The sequence below is a fragment of the Trachinotus anak genome, unplaced genomic scaffold (genome assembly GCF_046630095.1).
Source record: "Trachinotus anak isolate AG129_WGS33_773 ecotype Australia unplaced genomic scaffold, CSIRO_AGI_Tana_v1 ptg000015l, whole genome shotgun sequence".
Taxonomy (NCBI): Eukaryota; Metazoa; Chordata; class Actinopteri; order Carangiformes; family Carangidae; genus Trachinotus; species Trachinotus anak.
The window spans coordinates 17,156,911-17,182,500 of NW_027273866.1; the positions used below are offsets into that span (position 1 = coordinate 17,156,911).

The following is a 25,590-nucleotide window of genomic DNA, read 5'->3' on the forward strand; positions in this document are numbered from 1 at the left end:
TATTTTACTCCAGTGTTTTATCTAAAGTGTTGATCTCCATCAGAAGATATAGTCAGCCAATCAGAAGAAAGGCTCAGATCCTCTCCTCTGATTGGCTGACTGTTTTCTGAGTGATCCAATAAAAATATAGCAGATTTCAGGTAAACAGAGAAACCAAATCCTGCAAGGTTGGATGGTGGGTCCAGGTGGGCGGGGCTTGGGGTGGTGACTGCTTTTTGTTGTGACATCACAAAGTTCCAGAAGTCCTGACGGCTGGTTTTAAGGCTCAGTTTCTGAATACAGGCTGTGTGCATTTCTCTGTGGACTGAGGCTTCGATACTTTCACAGTATTAATATAGAACCTTCTTTATGATCAACAATCTTTCTGCAGTATGAAGATTTGCTGCTGTTATGTTTTAGTCTTGTGGGTCATGTTGAGACCGATGACACCTCACCGGGTTGAACTGAGAAAAACAGTCTGAAGACTAATCAATCATGACAATAATCATCAGTCCAATCAGCCTTCATGAAAATACTTGAGTGGCCTCCCACCACTGTTTAAACCTGAAATAACACGTGAAGAAGAAGACAGAGGTTCATGATGTTTAATTTAAAAAAAATATTTCAACATCACATCAACAGAAACAACAAATCCACCGTCAAGTAAAAGACCTCTGTCTGGTCTTGTTTTACACTACATCTCCCATGATGCTTTGACACAGAAGCAGGAGCATGTTTGAGTCTGATGACGGACCCAACGTCACCAGCTGCAGTTCTCAGTCTTTATTCATCCAGCAGAACCAGGATCGGTCCGGACCCCCTCAGCCTGCTGGGGTCGTTGCGAGCCCGGCTGGGTCCTGTTCAGCGGGGTTGTCCCAGAAGTCCGGCCTTAGCAGCCAGGGCCTCGTTCTGCTGGATGTGGTACTCCTGAAACCTCATGGAGATCCGCTGAGTCATCTTCAGATACTTCTGCAGGCAGGACTCAGAGCAGCTGGACTGAAACCACAAACAAACAGCTGTGTCACAAACATCTGGTTCTATGATGGAACCAGAGTCAGACCTGAACACACCTGCAGCGTCCACCTGTCCCCAGACACACCCAGTGCAGCATGAACGTGAGGGAAGACCTGATCACATGATCACAAGGGCCCAATCCCAATGCAGGGGATTGGTCAGACAGTCAAGAGAGGATGTGACATCACATGACATCATCAGCTCAATGAGTGAAACCTTTTCTCAGCATCATCACTCCTCCCAGACAGCCAATCACAGCGTGAGCACTTTACTTATTGATCTGGATCAGTGTGAACATGCTGGGGGTTAGAGTCTGTTCACTCTCTTTGATCAGTTATTGATCAGTTTACACTTTTTATTTCACCTTTAAATGTGAAGTCACTTGTGGTTGTTGTTTCATTGTCGTCCACTAAGACCACATGATGACATCATCTGTATGCTAATTAGCATATTACATCATCTCACAACAGTCAGTTTTCAGTCAGTCCTTAATGTCGCACATTAACCACACGGTCCAGACAGACACAGACTGAACCCGGTTTTAAGACCCAGACTTTAAACTCACATTGGATTTACTTTGAGCCTAAACAAGAACGAGAGTTTAATGTAAACAGACCTGCAGCAATAAACTGAAACTAACATTAAACAGTGATGATGATGATGAAGAGGAAGGTGAACAGGGTTTGAGTTTACAGCAGCAGAATCTTTACCTCCTCTGGCTTCACGTCTCTGCTGGTGAAATCTTTGACACAATCCATGAAGCAGTTCTCTGTCACCTTGTTGTAGGTCCCCAGAAACTCCTTAAACTGAAACACAGGACACACACGTCACACACCTCACTGCAGACTCTCACACACACACACACACACACACACACACACACACACACACACTGACTGGTTCAGAGTTCAGCAGGAAGTTCATCTCTGTCTCACCTGTCAGTGACCACATGTTGTGTTGTTGTGTTGTTGTGTTGTTGTGTTGCCAGCTTGTGGTCACTGACCCGGGTCTGGATGTGACCGACCAGCCCCGGGTCAGTGAGGGTGGTTGGTTTGACACAACCCTGAGTGTCTTCATGAATGAAGCCGGTGGTTCAGAAACAACACTCACCTGTTTGATCTGGTCGGACTCGGACACCTGGACCGCCATGATTCAGCCTCGGGTCTCTGTGGAGAACAAGCAGTTCACGTCAGCTCCTGCTCCCAAACCAGACTCCGTTCAAAACTCCGACATTTTAATGATCGCTATCTTATTCATAGCTGCTCTTTTGTCTCTGAGCTAAAACTCTATCCAGGCAGTTGAGCCCGATTTCGTTTAAATTGTGTTTTTATTAATAATAGTGATTAATAATTATAATTATCTGTGTCTCAGCGGAGACAGTAGTGTTTTCTCTTCCGGTGATTCTGGTCCAGCTGCTGTAAACGACACAGATCTGCTGCTGCAGACAAACCTGTGAACGAACTGATTCAAGTCCCTCAGTTACGATGATTATCTGTTCTGTTCCCGGTAAGCTAGCCGCTAACAGCTAGCCGCTAACAGCTAGCCGCTAACAGCTAGCCGCTAACAGCTAGCCGCTAACAGCTAGCCGCTAACAGCTAGCCGGGTTGCGTCTTGCTCCCGTGATTTTACCGGGTTTTGTTGTAAATGTCGTCGCTCAGACTCCTGGACCGCGGGCCGCAGACAAACACCGTGGGTTCAAACCCGAATTATCAGCAGAAGATGATGTTTTAATCTGACCTGAGGTCGGTGTTTGATGTGGAAATCCTCCTTCCGGGAGACTGAAGGACGTGTGGAGGGAAACTGAACCGCAGATTCAAACTATTTAAAAACGTTTATTCACTTTGACAATAAAAACTGAAAATCAACACGAACCGAGTTTAAATCTGTTAAATCTCAAATTCTAAAATGATTATTATTGTGATTGGTCCAAATATCTATAAAAGTCTTAAACTTGTGACGAAAGTGTGACCTCTGAGTCGAGAGTGAGCTACTGAGGAGACTGTCCGGAGTGCTAAAAGGGCAGAGCAAGGTTCCTACATTTTAAATGTTCCTATGTAAATGACCATTATGCCTTGTTCACGATTAGAATAAATTATCTTATTTTTGCAATTATCGTCATAAATATAATCTCAAAACCTTAAAAAAATTATTTTAAATTCCAGCTGTACACAAGTCCACAAGTGTAATGTGAATAGTAATACAGCACGTGACTGATTGATTTGTAATTGAACAATAAAAACAAATTAATAAATGATTTCACTAATTAATTCCTTAATCCATAAATAAATCGTATAAATCAAAAAGTATTTAATCAACTTACGTTTTAATGAGAAATAAAATAATAGGAATTATTCAAATAATTATAAACGTAACTGTTGAGCGACAGGTGACAGGTTGCTTTTAATTGAGCATTTTTGTTCTTTTGTTTTTGGGGGTTTTGAGGAACAGTTTGCTGTCTGACCGGGATCATTTAGGGACCGGGATCTCCGTTTAAAAAAACAGTCAGAACACCTACCATGATTCTTGGTGTCCTGATTTACAGGCGGAGTGAGACATCTGTCATTGTGCTTGTTTAAATCTTTGGCGGAACCGGAAGTGTTGCTTTGTTGTCAGCAACTGTTGCTGTCTCCACTTCGTCGCGTCTCCACGTTAGTTAGTCTTTCGTCCCCTGACGTCTCGCGTTGTTTTTACTGTGGTTTGTTTTATTTTTATTTCCTAAACTTGACGTTTCCGGTCTGACTGGCGCGACTCCCCGAGTTTTAACGGTGACGCTTCAGTTTGATGCCGGAGCGGGAAGTTTGAAAGAGGCTAGCTGCTGTTAGCATGTATGCTAACAGTCCGCCGACAGTCAACACAGATATTTAAGTTCAGTTAAAACCGTGCGGATGTTCCGTCAGCCCGCCTCCAGGTCTCTCACATCCCGGGATTTATTCGGTGATCTCAGTCCGGATCAGTCCTCCTGCAGCTCGGACACCGGGGACGTTTTGATCCGCGCCACCACGGTTCACCTCCCGGACCGGAGACACGAAGCTGGACCAGGACCCGGATCGGTCCAGATAACCGTCCAGAAGCTGCGGGACCCTGTCCCCGTCCATCCTACTCTGGCCGAGCAGCAGCGGCGGCGGCCGAAGCTCCGACAGAAGCCGAACACCGGTGCTACTCCGCGGTCAGCGACAGACTGTGGGCCCGGTAAGAGCTCCGGCAGGAGTCACGGAAACACCGGTGACCTGAGTTATCCGGTGACCGGACAGGAAGCGGTTTAAACAGAAAAGATGCAAACAGCACAATCTAATATAAGATATTATTGTATTGTATTATATTGTAGTTTGTGGGGCTCAGATCTGACGTGTAGATTTCTCTGATGTTCCGCAGACAGACGGACGCTGAAGGAACCTGGACAAACCAAAGAGAACAGAGAACCCACAGGAACAGTGAGTCTTTACCTTCATTCATTCTTTATTCAGTCAAAATAATCTGCAACTATTTTGATCGTTTGTCAAATAAAAAAACAAATATTCAGATTCCCTCAGATTTGAATTTTCTTTTATTCTAAACTGAGGATTTTTCAGCTTCACCTTCAGCTCTGTCTGTGGTTGTCCCAACATTTTTGACGTGTCATTGTCTAAACGATTAATTGATTAGTTGAAATAATTCCTGTCAGATGTGTGGCTGGTGACCGTACATGTGGACCTGGACTGACAGTCAAGATGAATGTTTCACTGACACCAGGTCTGAAGAGACAAACCATCTCATTTAGTTCTTTTCTAAAGAATACGTGTGGTTCTCATGGTTCACAAGACACAGTACAGAGAACAATAAGGCAAATACACACACACACACATATATATATATGTGTGTGTGTGTGTGTGTATAATATAAATGAGAACCTCAGCCAGAATGCTTCCCTGCAGGGCCACAGGTGACCCCACAGGTGACCCCACAGGTGACTCCACAGGTGACGCCTCCTGATGAGTCTGTGTCTTTTCCTCCTGCAGCCTCCAGCAGCAGAGTGGAGCCCGGACAGGAAGCTCTCTGGTGTCCCAGCAGAGAGCTTCCTGAGCGACCGGCAGCCTGGTGAGAGAACCACCTGTCAGCCAATCAATCAGTAATCAATCAATAATCAGCATCACTGCACAGCTGAGAGCTGAGAAACATACAGACATACATTTTTTATTTTATTTTAATTTCTATTCTTGTTTTTCGCTGTAAGAACATGATTGAGATGATTTGTTATTAGAATTTGTTATAGATTATTGATTGGTGTATTTGTTATCGATAATTGATTAATTGATGATTTATTGCTGTGACTGACATGAACTCCTGTCATGAAATATTTATATGAAGAGATAATCAAACTGTACCTCGAGACTGACTCCGCCTCTGCTTACGTCCTCAGGTCACGACCTCTTGACGTCACGTTTCACAGCTGGAGGTCGCGGGGTCGTACTCGCGGCTCTGAAACAACGGTGAGAACAAAGAAACTCTTCATGTCTGACATTAACAAAAGTTTTTATTGAAGCAAATGAAAGGAAATAAATGAAATATTGAAGGAAACAGTTGAGACAGAACTTTTATTTTGTTAACAGACTGAAGACTGAATGTGAAGCATGGCAGCATTTTATTGTGAAAACCATCAGTGTGAGTGGATGTGGTCTGAATTTACAGAAGCTCATTTCCTGTTGTGTAAATTGTGTCAGAAAGTCTTTGTGTATTATTTCGGTTGTTGAGGGTTTTATCTGCAGCAGCTGAGTGTCGTCAAGGCGACCACAGTCACAGTGTTTCACCTGTCAGGCTGTTTCAGTTTCAGATTCATGAAGGAAACTGAGATTTAACTTCTCCAGCAGCACGTGAACGTATCACAGCCTTCACACTCACCTGTCACCTGTCGCTCAGCTCTCACAGCGCCCCCCACGGGAGGGACGTCAAAGTGAAGCTGTTGGACCCGGGGCCACGCCAGACCAGCTCCCAGGATGCTGCAGATGTAGCAGAGGTCCAGGTGGAGGCGGGGCTGTCCTCCGGTTGCCTGGGAGACGCCACCAGTGCAGCAGCGGCTGCTGCAGCTGCGGCTGTGGCTGCTGCTGCTCCTTTCATCAAGGTAGATCTGACCTCAGATCAGGTCACTGAGCTGCTGATTCAGGACGTCCTGAACTGTGCTGACAGGTGTGTGTGTGTGTGTGCGTGCGTGCGTGCGTGCGCGCGCGTGTGTGTGTGTGTGTGTGCGCAGGCTCAGTCAGATATGGAGGCTCGAATGTCTCAGCTGGTGGACGGCGTTCAGCAGCTGCTGCAGGCCGACAGGTACTGACAGACACAGTGTTTCCTCTACCTTTGCCTTGGGGGGGCGTGGCAACTGAAACCACATGGTCTGACCCCCCCCCCCCCCCCACTATCACTGTTTATGATCAATAAATTGTTTAAGGAAATCATTGATGAACTGATAATGAAAATAAGCATTTGTTGCAGCTCTAGATGAAGGTACATGAACATCACTGTGTGACATCACTGTGACATCACTGTCTGCACTGTATTAAGGCAGGGTGGAGACAGGGGGCGGAGCCTGAGCCAGCAGACGTTGCAGCACCTGGAGACACTGCACACTCAACAGTTGCAGCTGCAGGTAAACACACTCACCTGTTCAGGTGCTTCTGTCTCATCACTCTGCTGTCTGACTGCTCATTGGCTCTCTTCTCCTCCAATCAGAGCCAACTGCTGGAGTCAGCCCTCAGGATAGTGACAGGCCACGCCCCCGTGACCTCTACAACCTCTGACCTCACAGCCTCAGGTCAGCCAGCCCATCTGCAGGTCACACACCTGGACTCTGCAGGTAAACACACACACACACACCAGGCCCAGAGTCAGAGATTTTCTGCTGTAGCTTCTTCCTCTGTTGAAGCAGCTGCAGTGGAAACAACTGTTGTCAGGTGAAGTCTGAAGAAAATGGAAGTGGTCAAAGTAGTGGAGGTGTGGAGTCAGTGAGTGAGTCTGACAGACTTCCTGAGGATATGTCCCTTCAGAATAAAGCTCCAGACTGCAGAACTTCATAGAAAATCACAGCTGATCACAGCTGAGCAGAAATGTTATGAATCGCTGCGACCAGCAGGTGGCAGCAGTGCCCTCTGACACCTGGAGCCTGTTACCATGGAAACACTCCTCCTCAGACCACTGATGCAGCAGAACAGATCCGTGTCTGAGTTTCTTCCATTTTAGGCCTGCTGGGATGGAGACAGGGTCGTCATGGTAACCGGGCTGTTTGTAGCAGCAAGTTATTTATAGCGTCAGTCCTGAATTCACTGCTGACTGTGTGTGTGTGTCACAGACACAATCACATCACAATATTTATTCATAAACTATTTCGCTCTGACGTCAGAGTCTCAGTGGTTTAGTCCATGACTTTAATTTGATGTTCCACCTGCTTCACTGATGTTTCCGTGAGGGGCAGTTCATACACACCCCCACCCCCCTGTGAGGTCTTAACTGTGACACCACCCGTCTGAGGATGAGACTGTTGAACTGAAAACACTGAGGAACACGATGATGGGATGTTTCAGCAGATCTGAGCCTCCAGCAGGCTCTGGGCTGGGAGGAGCCTCCCAAGGGTCCTCATATGGTCCCTCAGGAGGTTTCATGGATACTTGAGGTCAGTGAGGGCATTGCAGAGGTCCTTGTGGAGGTTGCAGGGGGCTTTGAGGAGGTTCCAGAGGTCACTGTGGGCGTCTTTGAGTGAACTGAGTGCTGCTGTAGTGGGAAGTGGGTTGCTAGAGATTAAACAGAGATTAAAATGTCTGAAGTGAAGTCCTCTTCAGGACACTGTATGTTGACCTTTGACCTTTGATATAGTCTCTACTGAAGATTCTGCTGCTCTTCATCTGATTGTCTGCTTCTGTCTCCATCAGTCCTCAGCAACCAGCAGCACAGCTCCTCGGGAACCAGGGCTGCCGCCGTCGCCGCTGCTACCACTGCTGTGGAGACTGGCCCAGTTGTCATGGTAACACCCACCCGTGACCGATGGCCAGAGCAAACCAGGTGAGGGGAGGGGGAGGGTGTTTCTGTGTGAGCGTGACAGTTTTGTTAAACAGAATCTGCAGCTGAAAATAAATCCTGCAAACACACAACACCTCAACTTCCCATCATCCCACAGTCACGCACACACACACAGGTCACATGACACACAGGTCAGCACCATGACCACAGGAAGGCGTCAGGTAGAGTCTCAGGTCATGATCACCACAGACGAGAGGAGCTGGACTGTTGGGTCTGTAGTGGGCCTCTCGTCTGTGTGCTGAGGAACTGATCCAGGTCTCCAGGATTTCCCAGGACAGGAACCTCTCAGGACTTTTACTCTGAAATTCTTGAAGTGTCCTGAATAAACGGTGTTTTCTCTGTTAGAGTCAAACACAGCGTGGACCTCCTCCCCTCGACCCTGCACTCTCGCTGCCATCCAGGGGGGTCCAGTGGTCTGAGAGGTACCAGTGATGCACCACTGAGGCTGCTGTTGTGTGCCCCCCCCCCCCCCCCCCCCCCACCTTGAACATCAGGTCATTTAACTTCCTGTCTCTATGACCTCAGACTGTCATTATATAAATGTCATCAGTTTTGTGGACAGCTCCAAACACTACATTACCCATGATCCTCAGCAGGACGTGTCAAAACACAGCTGCTTAATGCAGACGGAGGAGCTGAGTGAATCTAATCTTCATCGCTGACTCTTCCTCAGCTCTCATGTCCTCAGTCGTCTGACGTTGTGATGATTTTCCTCGCTTGGTTTGTGAGTCAACAGTGACAGACAAACTGTCACAGCCGCTGATCGATGTTCCATCCATTGGCTGATTGATTGATTGATTGACTGGTTGTGTCTCACAGTTTTAACATGAAAGGCTGGAGTCATGTGATGTTTGAGGCAGATTTCAGAGCAGCCTCGAACACCCAGAGCTGATGAAGCCTCAAAATATGGATTTAAAGCAGAACCAGATCAATGAGTCAGGGATCAATCAGCTGATCACATTCATCAGAGGCTGCGTGTGTGTGGCTTGCTTGATTTGCATAATCATTCAGAGAGAGAGAGAGTCGGGGGGTGAACGAGGCTGCAGCTCATCGTATATTCAGCAGCTTCATCCTCCTCCTCCCCGCCAGGCGCGTTTCTATGGCAACGCAGATGGTATCCATCAGAGGCATGCTGAAACTAATCTGTGTGTGTGTGCGTGTGTGTGTGTGTGTGTGTGCAGCTGGCGGGGAGCCAAGCAGCCGACATTAAACCCTGACTGCAGGTCTGCTGACGCTGTTTCATGTTTTTATGTTTCTATAAATGACACGCAGCAGAACACCGGTATCAGGCGTCGTCAGGCGTTCAGAAGTCTTAAACATGTTCGTTGCTGTTCGTCAATAAAAGGCCTTTGTCTGAAATATAATGTGAACGCAGCAGAAACCTGGAGACAAACAGGAAATCGTCACGATGGAAGAGCGGGAACTCTGCTGATTATCTGCTGATTCCTGTTGATCAACTATCGATTGATTGTTGCTCTGGTGTTCACACAGACACGTTTCACACAAAGAGGAGGGAACAACAGGCCCGAGGCGGGCGATCGAGGCTCACTCCACACTGAGAGAGAGAGAGAGAGGGGAGGGTGGGGGAGGGACTGACAGAGGTGAAACCTGCCTAGCAACACAGACGTGTTCTTCTTCATGTGTTCATCAGCTGCACACACACACACACACAGAGTTGAAGGTCCCTGGGTGAACTGTTGGTCGGATGAATGAATGTTTCGCCGTCTCCTGACGTTTCAATCAGTGAATCCATGGATCAATATTTAGATTCAACACTAACGAATGTCACTGTTTTGTTGTTTGTATTGTTTTTAAATCAGCTGTTTTAATGCTTGTGTTTGGTTGCCATGGAGATCCGTTCACCTGGAGCTCGACCTTTTCTTTTGTTTGTCCTGTGACCGAGCTTCATATGGAAACATCAGTGACATGAACGAATGAATGAATGAATGAATGAATGAACGAATGAATGAATGAACGAATGAATGAATGAATGAATGAATGAATGAATGAATGAACGAATGAATGAATGAACGAATGAACGAATGAATGAACGAATGAATGTGTTCTGCAGGGAGAGAGTTATTATCTCGTACATGATCGTGACTGTGTCAGTGACAAACTGCAGCGGGGCCACGACTAATGAACATCATCAGTTAATCTGCTGATCAGTTTGTCAGTTAATCAATGAATTGTTTGCTGTATAAAAAGTGATCATTTACTATGATTCTCTCTCTGAGAACCTGCATCAGGACTCGTGTCGGAGTCAGGTGACCTGCATGTGGCGGGCTCTGATAGGTCCTCTCTGATGATGGAGCAGGTCTGAGATCAGCTGCCAGCACAGATGTGATGAGATTGAAGGGACTCTGGCAGGATGCAGCCCTGACACTGGGCTCTGATGGTGTCCGGTCCGGTTTGTGTTAGTGTGGTTGGAGCTGTGCTATAATAACACACCGTCTCTGGGGGTTCTGACTCCTCGGCTGCTCAAACTGTGACGTTCAACATGGTTTTAAATTTAACAGCTTCATGTTTGTCGACTGCTTTAGGTTCGTGGTCAGTTTTCTTCTGGTGCGTGTTTGATGTCGCAGCATCATATGTGTGTTTGTGTTGCGTTCATTGTTCAGCTGTGTGTTACCTGCAGCTGTGTAACAGTATGGGGGGGGCTGTTCCCTCTGCTCCTCATTCAGACTGGGGGGGGCAGATGGAGGAGGATGGAGGGTAGGAGGGCAACAAGTGGCATCATGTCATTTCAGTCTCAGAGGAGCAGCAGGGGGAGGGGCGGTGACGTCACTTACTCTACCAGGTTGCATTCCTGGGGGGGGGGGGGGGGGGGGGGGGGGGGTCCAAATTCCTCAGCTTCTCTCGGAGTGAGGCATGCAGGGGGAAAAACGCAGACCTCCCCTCTCCTCCTGCTCCTCCTGCTCCTCCTGCTCCTCCTCCTGCTCCTGCTCCTCCTCCTGCTCCTGCTCCTGCTCCTCCTCCTCCTCCTCCTCCTCCTCCTCCTCCTGCTCCTGCTCCATCTCTGCAGCACCACACGGAGCAGCAGGAGGAACAATAACCTGAGGAGAGCGGAGGAGCCACTGCAGCCCGCCTGTCCGTCCTCCTCTCCGGCTTCACTTCTCTGTCTCTGCGGGGAGAACCGGGCTGGTGTGAGCGGCTCCGCGGAGGAGGCAGGGAGGGAGACGGGCAGGGAAACATGTCCTCCCCGCAGGTCTCCTCGTCCCGCAGACAGTCGTGTTATCTGTGCGACCTGCCCCGCATGCCCTGGGCCATGATCTGGGACTTCACCGAGCCCGTCTGCCGGGGCTGCGTCAACTACGAGGGCGCGGACCGGATCGAGTTCGTCATCGAGACGGCCCGACACCTGAAGCGGGCTCACGGCTTCCAGGAGGGCCGATCCCCGGCCGGAGGTCCGCCTCCTCCGCCGCAGCAGCAGCCCGCCGTGGCGAAGAGCCAGGCGGTGTTACTGACCGGGAAGGAGCCGGTGGGGCAGCTGCACCACCACCACCTGGCGGACGGACCGGGGAAGTCTCAGCAGCCCGGTTTGGACCGGTACGGGCTCGGTGCGGACAGCCGGGCCCGGTTCGACTACAGCGGACACGGCGGCAGGCTGCCGAACGGACTCGGGGCACCGAATGGGTTCAAAACCGGACGACGGACCGCCCGAGCTGAACCGGCAGAGCCCGAACTCGAGGAGCAGGACCCACGGGGGGCTGGTGTCGGCACCGGGACAGATGAATGTGCCGCCGAACCTGATGCCTCAGACCCTGCTGAACGGACCGGCCCCGCAGGGCATGGCGAGCAGAGCCGCCCCGCAGGGCTCCATGGTCGGCGTGTCTCTGCCCGGGCAGGTGGGGCTGCCCGAGCCGGGGGGGAAGCGGCCCGCCTCGGTGTCCAGCACGGACCAGGACCGGGAGCTGAAGGAGAAGCAGCGGAACGCGGAGGCTCTGGCCGAGCTCAGCGAGTGTCTCCGGAACCGGCAGGAGGAGTGGGCCGGGAAGCCCAAGGCGGTGCGGGACACGCTGCTCGCCCTGTCCGGCTGCACCCCGTTCGACGTCCGCTTCAAGAAGGACCACGGGCTGGTCGGGAGGGTGTTCGCCTTCGACGCCGTGTCCAAGCCCCGGTACCGACCAGGAGCTGCGGATCTTCATCGAGTACCCGAGCGGCTCCGGGAACGTGTTCTCCAGCGCCTCGGGGGTGGCGCGGCAGATGTACCAGGACTGCATGAAGGACTTCGGCCGAGGCCTGTCCTCCGGGTTCAAGTACCTGGAGTACGAGCGGAAGCACGGCTCCGGGGACTGGCGCCTGCTCGGGGACCTGCTCCCGGAGGCGCTGCGGTTCTTCAAGGACGGGTTGGGGGGGACATGCTGCCGCAGCCCTACACCGACGGCAGCTTCCCGCTCCTCCCCACCTCCCTGCCGCTTCCCGGCCGAGCGCTGGCCTCCAGCAGCGGGAGCAGCGGCTCCAGGGCCGGGCCGAGGAAGAGGAAAGCGTCCCCGGAGCCGGACGCTGCGGAGGAGCAGCAGAGGCAGCAGTGGATCAGCAGCCAGACCGAGGCCCTCAAGCTCTCCATGGCCGCGGGCTCCTTCGCCGGGCCCCCTGCTCCGCTCGGCCCGGGACACCCCGGGCTCCCCCCCGGGCTCCCCCCCGGGCTCCCCCCCGGGCTCCCCCCCGGGCTCCCCCCCGGCCGCGCCACCCCCCCGGAGCCGCGGCTCCGCAGCAGAACGGACAGTCCCCCATGGCCGCGCTCATGTCGGTCGCGGACGCCCTCGGGAACGCGCACTCCCCCAACAAGGACAGAGACTCGGTTCACTCCACCACCTCCTCCTCCAGGCACAACAGCAGCAGCCCGGTGTCCCCCGCCTCCGTGTCCGGGCAGAGGCGCCTCTCGTCCCGCAGCGGGGACCTCGGACTGTCCGCGCCCTCTCAGTCCGCGGGCATGGACCAGGTGCACGCACAAAACGTGCCCGACTCCCCGGTGGCGAACAGCGGGCCGCTGTGCTGCACGATCTGCCACGAACGGTTAGAGGACACGCACTTCGTGCAGTGTCCCTCCGTCCCCAACCACAAGTTCTGCTTCCCCTGCTCCAGAGAGAGCATCAAGGCCCAGGGAGCCTCCGGGGAGGTGTACTGCCCCAGCGGGGAGAAGTGCCCCCTGGTCGGCTCCAACGTGCCCTGGGCCTTCATGCAGGGGGAGATAGCCACCATCCTGGCCGGAGATGTGAAGGTAAAGAAGGAGAGAGACCCCTGAGGAGGACGAAGAGGAGACTCTTTAAACACACCTGTGTGACCACATGGTTGGTCTGCAGCCTCAAAACCTTCTTCTCTGTCAGTGGAGCGTCTGGATGGAGATCAGTGGTAGAAACAGGCTGCAGATCATGATCCATAGAGAACAGGACCCTTTAAAACATTTAATGTGGAGAAGAATGTGGATGAGGTCAGTAAATTAAATATGATAATAACTTCTCAGTAGATCAATATGATATCAATACTGTGATATCAGACTATCTCTGGGCTTTAAGTCTAATGATTTGATGCAGTTTTTATTCTTTATTATTCCAGTTGTATGAATGTATGAGCTGACTGTTAGAGATATCCCCCAATTATCAACACATTGTTCAGTGTCATTCGTTCTTTTGATTAATCAATTAAACCTTTAGTCTGTAAAATATCATAAAATAGGGAAAAACATTTCAGTTTCCTGACGTCCTCAAATGAGCAACAGTCCAACAAAGAGACAGAGACTGACGCAGATAATCAAAGTTAATCGTTCTTTAATAATTCTCTGTTGAACGACTAATCAATCACTCAGTTGATTGGGAGTTGTCTGTGTGGGTCGTTAGTGACGTGACAGAGGCGACCGGACGCCGTCTCCTGGTCCTGCAGGCTGTAAACTCAGACCTTTCACCCAGCAGGAAGGTTTGTGTCTCTCACAGTGGATTATAATCCACGCTGGTGGGGTGACCTCCCCCGTCAGACCCATGAGAAAAGCTCAGTGTCCAACATCAAGACGTTAGAAAATCAGTTTGATAAAATGTTTTCAAAAGCAAATAAAAGACTGTAAAGAGAATCAACATTTGTTGATGGACATAGTTCAAGATTAAATATCAGTGGAATCAAAGCTGGTTTATAACAACATGAGGTTACAACAAACTCCTGATTGTGTTTTTTAATGAATCCAAAGTGTCTAAAATAACAGTAGAGTCCAATGATCAGAGTCCAGAGTTGTAGGCAGGAGAGACCCCGACCCAAAGTCAGTGTTGATGTTTCATTCAATAACTGATCAGAAACTAATCACAGCTGATTAAATTGTAATGACTGACAGTACTTTACTTTGAGATCAGAAGGAAACTACAGACACGTCACATAGTGTGTTACAGCTGCCAAAATAAAATTCCTTTAAATGTTGCAGAACAACAGGACTCATCAGTGAAATGTGTGTTTTTAACTGTAGGACGTGAAAGCAGCAGCCGAGGACGTGGTTCAGGTTTCTCCTCCATCCGCTCACTGCTCACACAGACCGAGTTATTAGACTGAGCGATTTCAAACTGACCAGCTCTCGAGTGAAAGGATGAATTCTGTGAACGTTCACTGAGGTGGAGAAGGTCGTGAAGCAGCATTCAGACATGTTCATCCATCATGGAGCCACTGTGATCAGGACGTTCTGGTCCATTATGTTTTCATTAGAAAACTTTGAGTCAGCCTCACTCTCTGATCCTGATCCACCTCGATCCGGAGCAGGACGAAGTCCAGATGAACTGAGTCAGTTACAGGTACAGAAAATAGAGCAGAGCAGTTTGAAACCCACAGATTCCCAGGAAATACACAGAAGACATGACCTCAGTGGTTCATTAGACTTTCCACTGAGGACGAGCTTTAAGATTCGTCAGTGTTTGGATTAAACTCAGTGCGGTTCAGTTTTCTCCTCCACGAGACGTCAGAGGAGGCCGCTGCTCTGCAGGACAAGTGATTTTTAGACTGGAGCTGAAATAAACGGAAAATTTATTCATTCATGTAAAAATCTCATTTGAAGCAAAGAACAAATAAGACCTGGTTCAATCTTCTGTTCTGGTTCCACATCTGAATATTTTCAGTTTTTTTTCACTTTCTATGAAAATACATGAAATTTTTTCAACGGCTGGTCGAACAAAACAAGACGTTTGAAGACGTCAACTTTGTCACTGTTTTCTGACACTTAACGCAGGTGGTCCTCAAACTTTCTGTAGCCTGCCCCCCTTCACAGTCTGAAATAAGCTCACAGCCATTAACAAAGACAGGAAGGAACTAATAAAGAAGGATCCAAGTTTCTTTATTCATATTCACAGCTTCACAGACTGAGTGATCAATTCAAAAAATAAATGCTAGATAAACCGATCGTGATCATTAACTGCAGCTTTGGTTACTTCAGATTGTTTGAACATTCCAAACCCTCAAGACTTAATAATGAAGTTTTACTGGAGAAAATGATTCATTTACATAGACAATTATCATCAGTTGATAAATTGACTCTCTTTTGTCCAGTGTTCACCCCCACTGATAGATATCTTATTCCTGATCAAAAAGCTTATCTCAGTTGATCAAGTAACGAGACAAAAGGACTTTGGTAAGAAGATGAAGTAAGAACAGGAACGGTTGTCAGGTTAACTAGAAGTGGCAGATGTTGTTTGGACCAGTCATTTGTTTAAACGAAGCAGGTGAAGAATATCGACTCCTCTGAACAGGAAGTGGGTCAGTTTCTTATCTGTGATGTCATGTGATCAACAGGAAGAGCAGCAGCTTGTTCAGCTTACAGCCCCAAAATTTACCAAAAGTCTGTTACAAGTCTAAAGTTTAGAGATGGTTTGTCAGCGTCGCACATATATAACAGGAGATCGTCTGCATACAGAGATATCGGCTTAGTGCTGCTGTGTCTCCACTGATGGACTCGAACAAAGAGGAACAGGTTTTGAGGCTGAGACTCGTTACAGGACGAGGTTTGTGAAACATATAAATATTCTACATGTGGATGTTTCAGAAAAAGTCTTCTAACAAATAAAAAAGACTTCGAGTGTTGTTGTTGTCGTGGAGGTGACGGAGGTGTGAACAGTGATGGTGTGATGTTGTGTTTAAGCAGACAGACAGGTTCAGAGAGTGAGACAGCTCTTAGTCACTGACTATATCATCACACCGTCAGTTTATAAAATCATGTGACTGTAAAATAACTTTTTAATTTTTATAGGAGTGTATAACTATTTATTTCATTTTTCAGAATCTTTTTCAGTGTATTTAATTGATTTTTGGTTTTGTTTTTTTACTTTAAATATTAAATTTTTTTACTGCAATAAATCTTCTTTCTTCAGCCTTTCTGTGTTTTTCTGTTTTACATGTAAGATTTGATTCAGTGAATAGCACCGTGAGGACACACCCCCTTTGAGTTTTCCTGTTCTTGTAGTGACAGTTGATAAAAATGATAAAACAGATTAAACAAACTCATTTGATCTTGTAACGTGCCTTGGAGCTGAGTCAGTTGTAATAAATTTCATTGGTATGAACCTTTTCAGTGAAATGTGACTTTTTCTTTCTAACCAAAGACACGGGACTGAGCTTTATTTTGGAAACCCCCCCCCCAACTTCATTTACTCAACATTCACCTGTTGCTCTCTCATTTTCAGTCACTAAATATTTCCTGTTGTGGCTGCTTAGTTGTTTTCTCCTATCAGAACTTCCTGCTCAGATATTTTGTATTAAAGCTCCCTACAGTCTAAAGGTAGATCCATGTGTTTCTGATTATGAAGCAGGTCTAGGTTCTCTATTAGTTAGTCAGTTACAGTACTGTCAGTGGTAGTTGAAGCAGTAGTGGGAGTATTATTGGTAGTATCTCTGTTAACAGCAGCACTAGTACTAGTAGAAGTACTACCAATGGTTATAGTAGTTGGTAGCAGTATTAGTTGCATTTTTAGTTGTACTAGTTTAGTACCACTGTTTGCAGTTTGATGACATGCAGCAAAAGGCTTCAAGCTGGACTGGAACCCGGGCCGCTGCGGTTTGGACTAAGGCTTCATGGTGCGGTCCACCAGGTGAGCCACCGGGCAGAAGGTGGTGGTGGTGGTAACAGTCGTGCTTAGTAGTACACGTAACTATCAGTATAAATATAGTCGTAGTTAGTAGTGGTAGTACTCAGTTCAACTTTATTTATAAAGCAGTTTACATACAACACAATACTTTACAGCACTGAGAGAAAAAAAGAACAAAATGACGGAGAAAATGAAAAAATGTTGTTGTTAGCAGTAGCACTAATAGCAGAGCTAATGTAGCATTAGCATCCCATGTAGCGCCCCACCCCCACATCTCGGTCGTGCTTTTCTTGCTGTTGTTGGTAAACATCAGTTAATAATTAATTAATAAAACCAGACGCTTTATCTCAGAGGTCCACAGACGAGTCCTGTCGTCCTCCAGGAGGCGCTGACGTGTCGCTGCTGCTGGCTCAGGAGCGTGTGTCAGGATGGAGCTTCTCTCCAACGGTGGCAGCAGCCGGCCAGTAATTGGCTGGTGGTTACCATGGAAACCACAGCTGCAGGCAGGATGGGTAGATGGAGAATAATGTCACACACACACACACAGACTGCAGTGTGGAGTCTTTGTCTGCAGAGCTTTAGGTTCACTGCAGCGCACACACACACACGCACATTTATATCTGGTTTTTATTGACCAATCAGAATCCAGCAGAGGTGAAGTGTGTGTAGATTTTCATTGTAGGGGGATTTTGTTTGGTGCAGCAGGAAACGGCTCAGGAACACACTGAGCTGTACCTGCAGTAGGAGTGTGTTGTGGGGGGGGGGGGCACGTCTCTGTTATCAGCACCTGCTGTGACGACGCGAAGCTCGCCACTGTTAATTCGCCTGATCAGGTTGAGCTGTTCTGATTAATGCTAGCCTCACAGTTTGGATTCCAGCTGACGCTAACGTTAGCCTCCAATAGTTCCATTGTCTTTATGCTGAGATAATATTAGCGAGGTTAACCACGATGTACTGAAACAATTAGCTTTGGGTTTGTTTTGGAACAGGAGGCTGATTCATGATTCACTGAGGTCACAGGTCACAGACACTGAGGTCAGTGCATCAGTCCTGTCCTTTAATGACCCACAGCTGCATGAGCAAAAACCACATTCAGGTGGTGTCAGGATCACGTAAACCTGGAGCTCAACCAGTACCACCAGTACTACCAGTCATATATGAAGTAGTATTATTAGCAGTAGTATCAGTATTTTTTGTTTCTTGCTCCCCCCCCACACACACACACAAAGAGTGATGTCTATGTTAGGACTGTCTATGTTAAACCACTCTGGAGTCTCCACTCTGTGTGTGTGTGTGTGTCACTGGGAGTGGCAGCCTCTGCTCTGCAGAGAGAGAGTGGTAAAGTGAGGTAGGGTGTGAATGGAGTTTTCCATCCACTGCAGTGGGACGTCAGTGATTGGATGAAGTGACAGCAGGTGAGAGTCTGCAGACTGACAGGTGGTGGTGACAGTCTCCATCAGTGACAGCCTCACACTGAAGGTGTGTTCTGTGCTCTGGTTGTGTTGTTCTCTCTCTCTCTCTCTCTCTCTCTCTCTCTCTCTCTCTCTCTCTCTGATTGTTATGGATCAGCTGTTCCTGACATGCTGCTCATAGTGTGAGACGTGTGATTGTAACTCAGAGCCTTTGTTCTCCTGAAACTGAGGCTGTGTGACTGTATTTGTGTGTGTGTGTGTGTGACTGTGTGTGTGTGTGTGTGGGTGTCTGTGTGTGTGTCTGTGTGTGTCTGTCTGTGTGTGTGTGACTGTATCTGTGTGTGTGTGTGTGTGTATCTGTGTGTGTGTGTGTGTCTGTGTGTGTCTGTCTGTGTGTGTGTGACTGTATCTGTGTGTGTGTGTGTGTGTGTGTGTGTGTGTGTGTGCTGACATCTCTTAACTCTTAAAACTTGAACGGATCATTTTAAACATTGATCTGTTCATCGTGTTTCCTTCTCAGACGAGTTCCTGGTCTCAGTGAGACGACCTGATTAAAGGTCCTGTATCTCACCCACCTTCTCTCTCCTCCTGTGTTTTCTGTCGTCTGGTAAATAAAGGAAACAGAATAAATAACAAACTCAATCAGATCAATGAAGATCCGTCGACCAGCAGCTGATAGGAATGTTTCTGTGAGGACGAGTCTGTACAGCAGCTGGATGACAGGGACAGTTGGAGAGACAGAGGAACCCGAGAACAGGAAACATCAGAGTCCGACCAGCAGCAGACGAGAACACAAACCCAGTCAGACCACCACGATCAGGTCCTGAAGGGGGAGGGGGCAGTTGGTGAAGGGTACCTGAAGCTTGCTCAGTCATGTGGACTATCCGGGCGATGCAGTTGTTGTGTGTTGTTGTTGTTGTGTACAGTTCCCTCCTCTCAGCTTCATGTGTCTCTACATCACCGCTGTCAGGTTCCCTCCCCCTCCGTTGCTGTGCAGGATGCAGTGGTTGCCATGGTTACGAGGCTCCTGGTAGAAAGCATCATTTACTGAGGAATGTGCAGAGGTAACAAAGACAGAGGTGATGACGACTTTAACAGTCAGGAAGATAAAGATTAATGGAATCTGAGTTTAGCTCTGAGTGGAGGCTGATACTGTGTGTGTGTGTGTGTGTGTTTCCTCCTCCCTCATCATCTCGCAGTGTCAACTCCATTTATAGATGGTGATGTAAGCACTATCTCTCTCCCAGCATCCCCCACCACACCCTCCCCCCACCTCCCCCATTCTCAAGTGTCTGAATGTGATGCCCACCCCCACCCCCCTCCTCTGTGTATCCTCCCCCATGTATCTATTTTTCTTTCTTTCTCTGTGGCCATATTTAGTCCTCAGGTCTGTGCTGGTCCATCAGCAGAGTTTAGCTCTGCATGGATCGGGTGTTTGGTCCAGATGGGTCCACATATTCCACATGTAGCCCCATAGACCCACACTCAGCCTGCCTGTGTCCAGATTTAGCCCTGAAGGGTCGACATGGAGAACTTATGGACCATGCCAAACAAAGAGCTCACATTTAACTCATTATAGTCCACATTAACCCACATGAGGCCATATGGGTCCGTTCTTTGTCCACATTTAGCCCACATTGGTTCACAATGAGCCTTTAACTTTTATCCCAGGTTGGTCCTCATTTAGCACACACAGGTCCACATTTTAAGGCTGTATGGGGCAGTGTAACCCATGTGGACCCATATGAGTCTTATATTAGCACAGGGGACCACGTTTAATGGGTCCACCTGGCCGAATGTTGTGTAAATCCTCCATTTTATCTGAGAGAGAGAGAGAGACAGAGAGAGAGGGAGAGAAAGAGCGTGATGGGAAACCACAAGGACAAAGTGAAAGAAAAGGTCACCACACACGGGATTAATATTCATCTGCAGCCACCACCGCAAAGCTTGTGAATTATTGGTGTCACGTAAATATCTACGGGGGGGGGGGGGGGGGGGGGGGGGGGGGGGGGGGGTTCACCTGTTCCTCCCTCCTCTGTGTGAATGGAAGCTTCTCTCCTCCTTTAGCAGCTTCCCTGCTCACTGTCACCATGGGAAACCACTGAGCTGTTTCTTAGCAACAGCAGCAGCAGACTGTCTGCAGCAGCTGTGTGTGAGTGGTGGCCATTTTATCCCCACCCATCACCTACACACCTACACACCTACACACACACACACACACGCTCACACTCTGCGGTGTCCTCTGATTGACTCCCGAGGCAGCAGACCATAGAGACACTCAGTAAACTGCAGATGGCCGACACAAATGGGCTTTTCCTGCCGTGTGTGTGTGTGCGTGTGTGTGTGTGTGTGTGTGGTTGTGACGATGACACATCCACTCAACAATAGTGAACCTGTTCACACTAACGTGTTCCCTTGTGTGTTAACCTTTTCTCTGTCAGGAAGAGTCCAGCAGGTTGAGGTTGGGGGGCGGAGCTCCTCTGGGCCCCCTCCTTTTCTGGCTTTATGTTAACGACATGAAAGCTCTCTGCTCAGTTCTTTGTTCTTCTTGCTTTATTATGTTTATTATCAAAAACACAAAGAACACATCGGTACACTGTACACACACATCTTCACTTGCTCCCGCCTCGTTTGTTTTGCAGTATGAAGGAGTCAGAGTATAACCAATAGAAATCAACACACTACAGGAGGTAAAAGGTAACAGGAGAGCGGGATTATCGCAGGTTGTATGATGGGATGTCACGTGGATTTGAACTTCTCAGGATGACCCCACAGTGAAAACTTTATTGACATTTACATTCACTCATTTTATTTTCTCCAGTTTTAGAAAGAACCACAGAAGGATTGGTTGGAGTCGCCTGAGCAGACAAAGGGCTGAGAGAGGAATAATGTTAAAGTTTGATCTCTGTCACCATGAACACAGCGCTCATCACTGGGTTAAAGGTTCAGACTCTGATGAGAACACGTCACGTCTGTTTCCTCTGCGTTTGAACATGTCTGTTAGGAGTTTAGATTTAGAGTAGTGCCGGTGATGCTGTACCTTGAATTGTAATATATCTAACTGCACACAGTGGACTTTTATTAACCCTAATTTGTGCCTGGTTCCACTTGGACTTTGACATTGTTAGTCCCAGAAACTGATTTAATAATTTGATATATTTGGGAAGAAAACCCCTTTAAGTTCTTTGTTCTTATAAACAGATGGTTCTGTTGCTCTACTGTCACACGGGGATGAAGAGAAGGTAACCTAGATATTAGTTGATGAGTGATGTTGTCAGGTAAGACTGAGACAAGCACCCTGACCTGGTCGTTAAGGTCGAGGGGGTGTTCACCTTCATTAGACCATAATAACATTACATGACACTTTCCCTGTTCAGCCTTATTAATTATTCATCTCTCTCTTTCAAAATACGATACTTTCATTTGAAAGGAAATAACAAAATAAAAGTCCTGAAAACAAGATCCACTAAAAAACTTCAGATGCTGTAGGGATGAACCACGCTCTGTATCAGTGTCACTCAGATCTTCTCTTAACTCTGCTGTTCTCTGTTGGTCTTTGTTTTTTTCAGAGGTGACCGCTATCACCAAGGTGTTCCCAGCGTTTCCACGGCAACCCAGCCACCTGAAGTAACTCACTTGCAATCCTCAGCCAATCACAGCCAGGCAGCAGCGAGGAGAGCCAATGAGATGCTGAGGGAGATGGGACGTCTGAAGACTGAGATGAAGACACTGTTGACAGTGAGTAGACAATAAAAGCAAGACTAGAGTATAGTAGAGTACAGTAGAACACCATATTCCTGTCAGAACACCAGTATCTTCATTTTCAAAATGACTTCAAAACAATCGGGACCTGATGGGGTCATCAAAGTCCTGGAGACCAGATGTCTGTACCAAGAGGTTTGGTTTGTCTGTTGATCTAAAGCCTGAATCACTTTCTGTCATCCAGCAGCCAGAAACCTCTCTGAAAGCTACCAGGCCTCCACCAGACCACCACCAGTCCCAGAAAAACTCCCAACAAAACCAGTCCCATCAAAACCAGTCTCATCAAAACCAGGCCCAACAAAACCAGGCCCAGCAAAACCTGCCCCACTCCCAACAAAACCAGTCCCAGTCCCAACAGTCCCAATTCGAACAGAACCAGTCCCAATCCCAGCAAATCCAGTCCCAACATAATCAGACCCAGTTCCAGTCAAAGTCTGTGCTGCTCCAGAGGAGGCCTGTGGTTCCATCCATGTTGGAGGAGGCAGGTCGGGTTCTCCGCCAGGTTCAGAGACAGAAAAAGGTTCTGGAGGAGAACCTGGAGGCGCTGCTGAGAGCCAAGACCGGAGAGGTCCTACACTGCCAACTGGAGGCACTGGCTGCTAACAGGTAGCTAATGCTAACTTTATGTCTGCCAGCGAGGCCTATGTAATGCTAGTAGGTAGGCATAGTTAACTACATGCTAGCGTTGCTGCTAAGTTTATTTTTATACCTAAACAGTTAGCTTTATTTTTACTATCAGGTTGCTGATCAGTAGCTAACTGACAAACATTTATCTGCTAATAGACAGAAAAAAAAATCAGTTTCAGTGATGCTATGCCTCCAGGTAGATGGCATTAGATGTGTCTGTTTACTGGTAGCTTGTGGTAACTTCAATCTGCTAATTAGTGACTAAAATGAGCAGATTTCATGTTAAGAGGCACCTAATGTTAACTTTAGAACTGCTAACAGGGAGTGCTTGCTAATGCTAACTGGTCGCGTGCAAATTGGTAACTAATGGAAAACATTAACATTATTTTTAAACCTGCTAATCAGTAGCTAACTGGCTTCATGCTGACTAATACACTAAACAATAACTTATATCTGCAAACAGACAGAAAATATACGGCTATGGAAACATTAACGCCATGTCAGCTAAAATTACATTTTATGTCCACTCACTGATAGCTGATGCTAAGTTATTCTCTGCTAACTTGTAGCTAAATATCAGCTAACTGGTACCTGATTTTAACCATATGTCTGCTAATGATTAGGGCTTGCTAATGCTAATGTGGGCAACTACACACCAATGTTAGCTTAATATCTTATCAGTATCTTATATAAAATCATTTATTACATTGTTTAATCTGTTAACAGGAAGCTAACACTTATTTTCAGCACATAGCTAACTGGCTAACTGATGTCACACCTGCTAACACATAACAGCATGTCTGCTAACTGATGGCTAACATGAACTGCAGTCTGGTAGCTAACAGTTATTAAGTTACTGTCAGTGAATTTTTCTGTGGTAAAAATACTGTAAATTATAAAAATCAAAATAACAGATTTGAACATTGTAAAACACAAATATGCTTTTTATTAATTTATTTTTATATCTGAAGAACAGAAGTGAAACATACTCAGGTCACTCACTTCACTGAAACTAATGATACCACAGTGTCGAAATACTCAGTATTCAAAGATTTACCAAAGTAAAAGCACAAAGGTTTTATTAAAATGTACTTTAAGTATCAAAGTAAAACTGCATTTCGAGATAATATATATTGTATTAGTGGATTAATGCGTTCATCATTGAGGTGGAGCTGATTTTAACTGCTGAGTAGTTTAATCTGTAATAATACATCATAATTTATGTGTGTGGATATCGCCTGTTTGTGTGTGTGTGTGTGCAATTCAATTCAATTTAATTTGTATAGCACCAAATCATAATATGCATTATCTCGAGGCACTTTACAGGTTAAGGTCGAGACCTTACTTTGTTCCAGAGACAAATGTTGTTATGGTGACAGGGGGGAGGAAAAACTCCCTTTAACAGGAAGAAACCTCCAACAGAACTGGGCTCAGGGTGGGGGGGTCTGCCTCAACCGGTTGGGTTTAGGAGGAGATAAAAAAGGGGGGGTGGGGGGAGGAGAGAGGAGAAAAGAGAGAGAGAGAGACCAGGAACAGCTGTGTAGGTAATGGTGTTATCAATAATAATGACAGATAACAGTGGTTAATAGTAATGATGAGTAGTGGTGGATCTGGATCCTGCTGCTCCCGAGGCAGAGAGACCTGCAGAATGAGGACAGAGAGAGAGAGATAGAGAGAGAGAGCCCAGTGCATTATGGGAATCCCCCAGCAGTCTAGCTCTATAGCAGCATAACTAAGGGATGGGTCAGGACATACCCGAGCCAGCCCTAACTATAAGCTTTACTAAACAGGACAGTTTTAAGCCTGATCTTAAAGGTGGAGAGGGGGTCTGCCTCCTGAACCCACACTGGGAGCTGGTTCCACAGGAGAGGAGCCTGATAGCTGAAGGCTCTGCCCCCCATTCTACTCTTACAAACTCTGGGAACCACAAGTTGACCTGCATTTAGAGAGCAAAGTGTCCTATTGGGAAAATAGGGAACTATAAGCTCTCCAAGGTACGATGGTGCCTGACCATGAATGGCTTTGTAGGTGAGGAGGATTTTAAATTCTATCCTGGATTTTACAGGGAGCCAATGCAGAGAAGCTTCCTAGAGGGAGCATATATAGACTGAAGAGTATTGGTCCTAGCACAGAACCTTGTGGAACTCATACTCACACATGACTGACTGTAGTGTTGATAGAAGAGTCATTATTAACATGAACAAACTGGAGTCTATCTGACAGATATGACTTAAACCAGCTTAGTGCGGTTCCTTTAATGCTGACCATATGCTCTAGTCTCTGTAATAAAATCTTATGATCGATGGTGTCAAATGCAGCACTAAGATCTAGTTGGACAAGTATAGAGACAAGTCCATTGTCTGAGGCTATGAGGAGATCATTGGTAACCTTAACCAGAGCAGTTTCTGTGCTATGATGGACTCTAAAACCTGACTGAAAAACTTCAAACAAACCATTTCTGTGCAGATGATCTCATAACTGGTTTGCAACGACCTTCTCAAGGATTTTGGAAATAAAGGGGAGGTTGGATATAGGTCTATAATTGGCTAAAACATCTGGATCAAGAGTCGGCTTTTTAAGTAGAGGTTTAATTACTGCAACTTTAAAAGCCTGCGGTACATAACCAGTTGATATAGATAACTGGTGAAATGTATCAATCTTATGTGTGTGTCTCTTCCACCGGTGTTTAGTTTGTGTCCTCTGTCCTC

At 47.3% G+C, this 25,590-nt stretch overlaps 3 protein-coding genes and 1 long non-coding RNA gene across 14 annotated transcripts in view; 2 read left to right on the forward strand and 2 right to left on the reverse strand.

Annotated features, from left to right (window-relative positions):
- Positions 1-570: 570 nt before the first annotated feature.
- On the reverse strand, positions 571-3,005 carry timm9 (translocase of inner mitochondrial membrane 9 homolog). Of its 3 annotated transcripts, none has more exons than XM_071498655.1 (4): positions 2,623-3,005; positions 2,104-2,159; positions 1,704-1,799; positions 571-975 (listed from the first exon to the last, which is right to left on the reverse strand). In XM_071498655.1, exons 2-4 carry the CDS (start codon positions 2,140-2,142, stop codon positions 841-843), a joined length of 270 nt encoding a protein of 89 aa, XP_071354756.1. In that variant the 5' UTR covers positions 2,143-2,159; positions 2,623-3,005; the 3' UTR covers positions 571-840. The 3 variants fall into 3 exon arrangements, with proteins under 3 accessions (XP_071354756.1, XP_071354755.1, XP_071354757.1); XM_071498654.1 differs by having other exon boundaries at positions 2,731-3,003; XM_071498656.1 differs by lacking the exon at positions 2,623-3,005 and adding an exon at positions 2,444-2,529.
- Positions 3,006-3,611: 606 nt separating this feature from the next.
- kiaa0586 (KIAA0586 ortholog) overlaps positions 3,612-25,590 on the forward strand; it is a 37,430-nt gene continuing 15,451 nt past the window's right edge. For 6 of the 8 annotated variants that reach the window (XR_011693689.1, XR_011693691.1, XR_011693688.1 and 3 more), the window contains exons 1-11: positions 3,612-4,182; positions 4,366-4,424; positions 4,989-5,067; positions 5,390-5,459; positions 5,887-6,088; positions 6,218-6,288; positions 6,523-6,607; positions 6,691-6,814; positions 7,884-8,013; positions 22,063-22,231; positions 22,440-22,861. Coding sequence is in view for 4 of the 8 variants with exons in the window: in XM_071498579.1 (XP_071354680.1) it covers positions 3,879-4,182; positions 4,366-4,424; positions 4,989-5,067; positions 5,390-5,459; positions 5,887-6,088; positions 6,218-6,288; positions 6,523-6,607; positions 6,691-6,814; positions 7,884-8,013; positions 22,063-22,231; positions 22,440-22,861 (1,715 nt within the window). In the remaining 4 variants the exon portion in view is untranslated. The remainder of the gene's footprint in view (positions 4,183-4,365; positions 4,425-4,988; positions 5,068-5,389; positions 5,460-5,886; positions 6,089-6,217; positions 6,289-6,522; positions 6,608-6,690; positions 6,815-7,883; positions 8,014-22,062; positions 22,232-22,439; positions 22,862-25,590) is intronic. The other 2 variants (XM_071498580.1, XM_071498582.1) reach the window with 2 other exon arrangements.
- On the reverse strand, positions 4,288-6,003 carry LOC139633163 (uncharacterized). 2 transcript variants are annotated; one of them, XR_011693697.1, is made up of 4 exons: positions 5,869-6,003; positions 5,355-5,448; positions 4,881-5,064; positions 4,288-4,386 (listed from the first exon to the last, which is right to left on the reverse strand). It is a non-coding gene; the product is annotated as an uncharacterized lncRNA (long non-coding RNA). The 2 variants fall into 2 exon arrangements; XR_011693698.1 differs by having other exon boundaries at positions 4,881-5,080.
- irf2bpl (interferon regulatory factor 2 binding protein-like) lies at positions 10,222-16,564 on the forward strand. The gene is given in 5 exon segments (XM_071498608.1): positions 10,222-11,671; positions 11,673-12,146; positions 12,148-12,379; positions 12,382-12,734; positions 12,737-16,564. Coding segments are annotated over 5 exon segments (2,049 nt in total). The 5' UTR covers positions 10,222-11,224; the 3' UTR covers positions 13,280-16,564.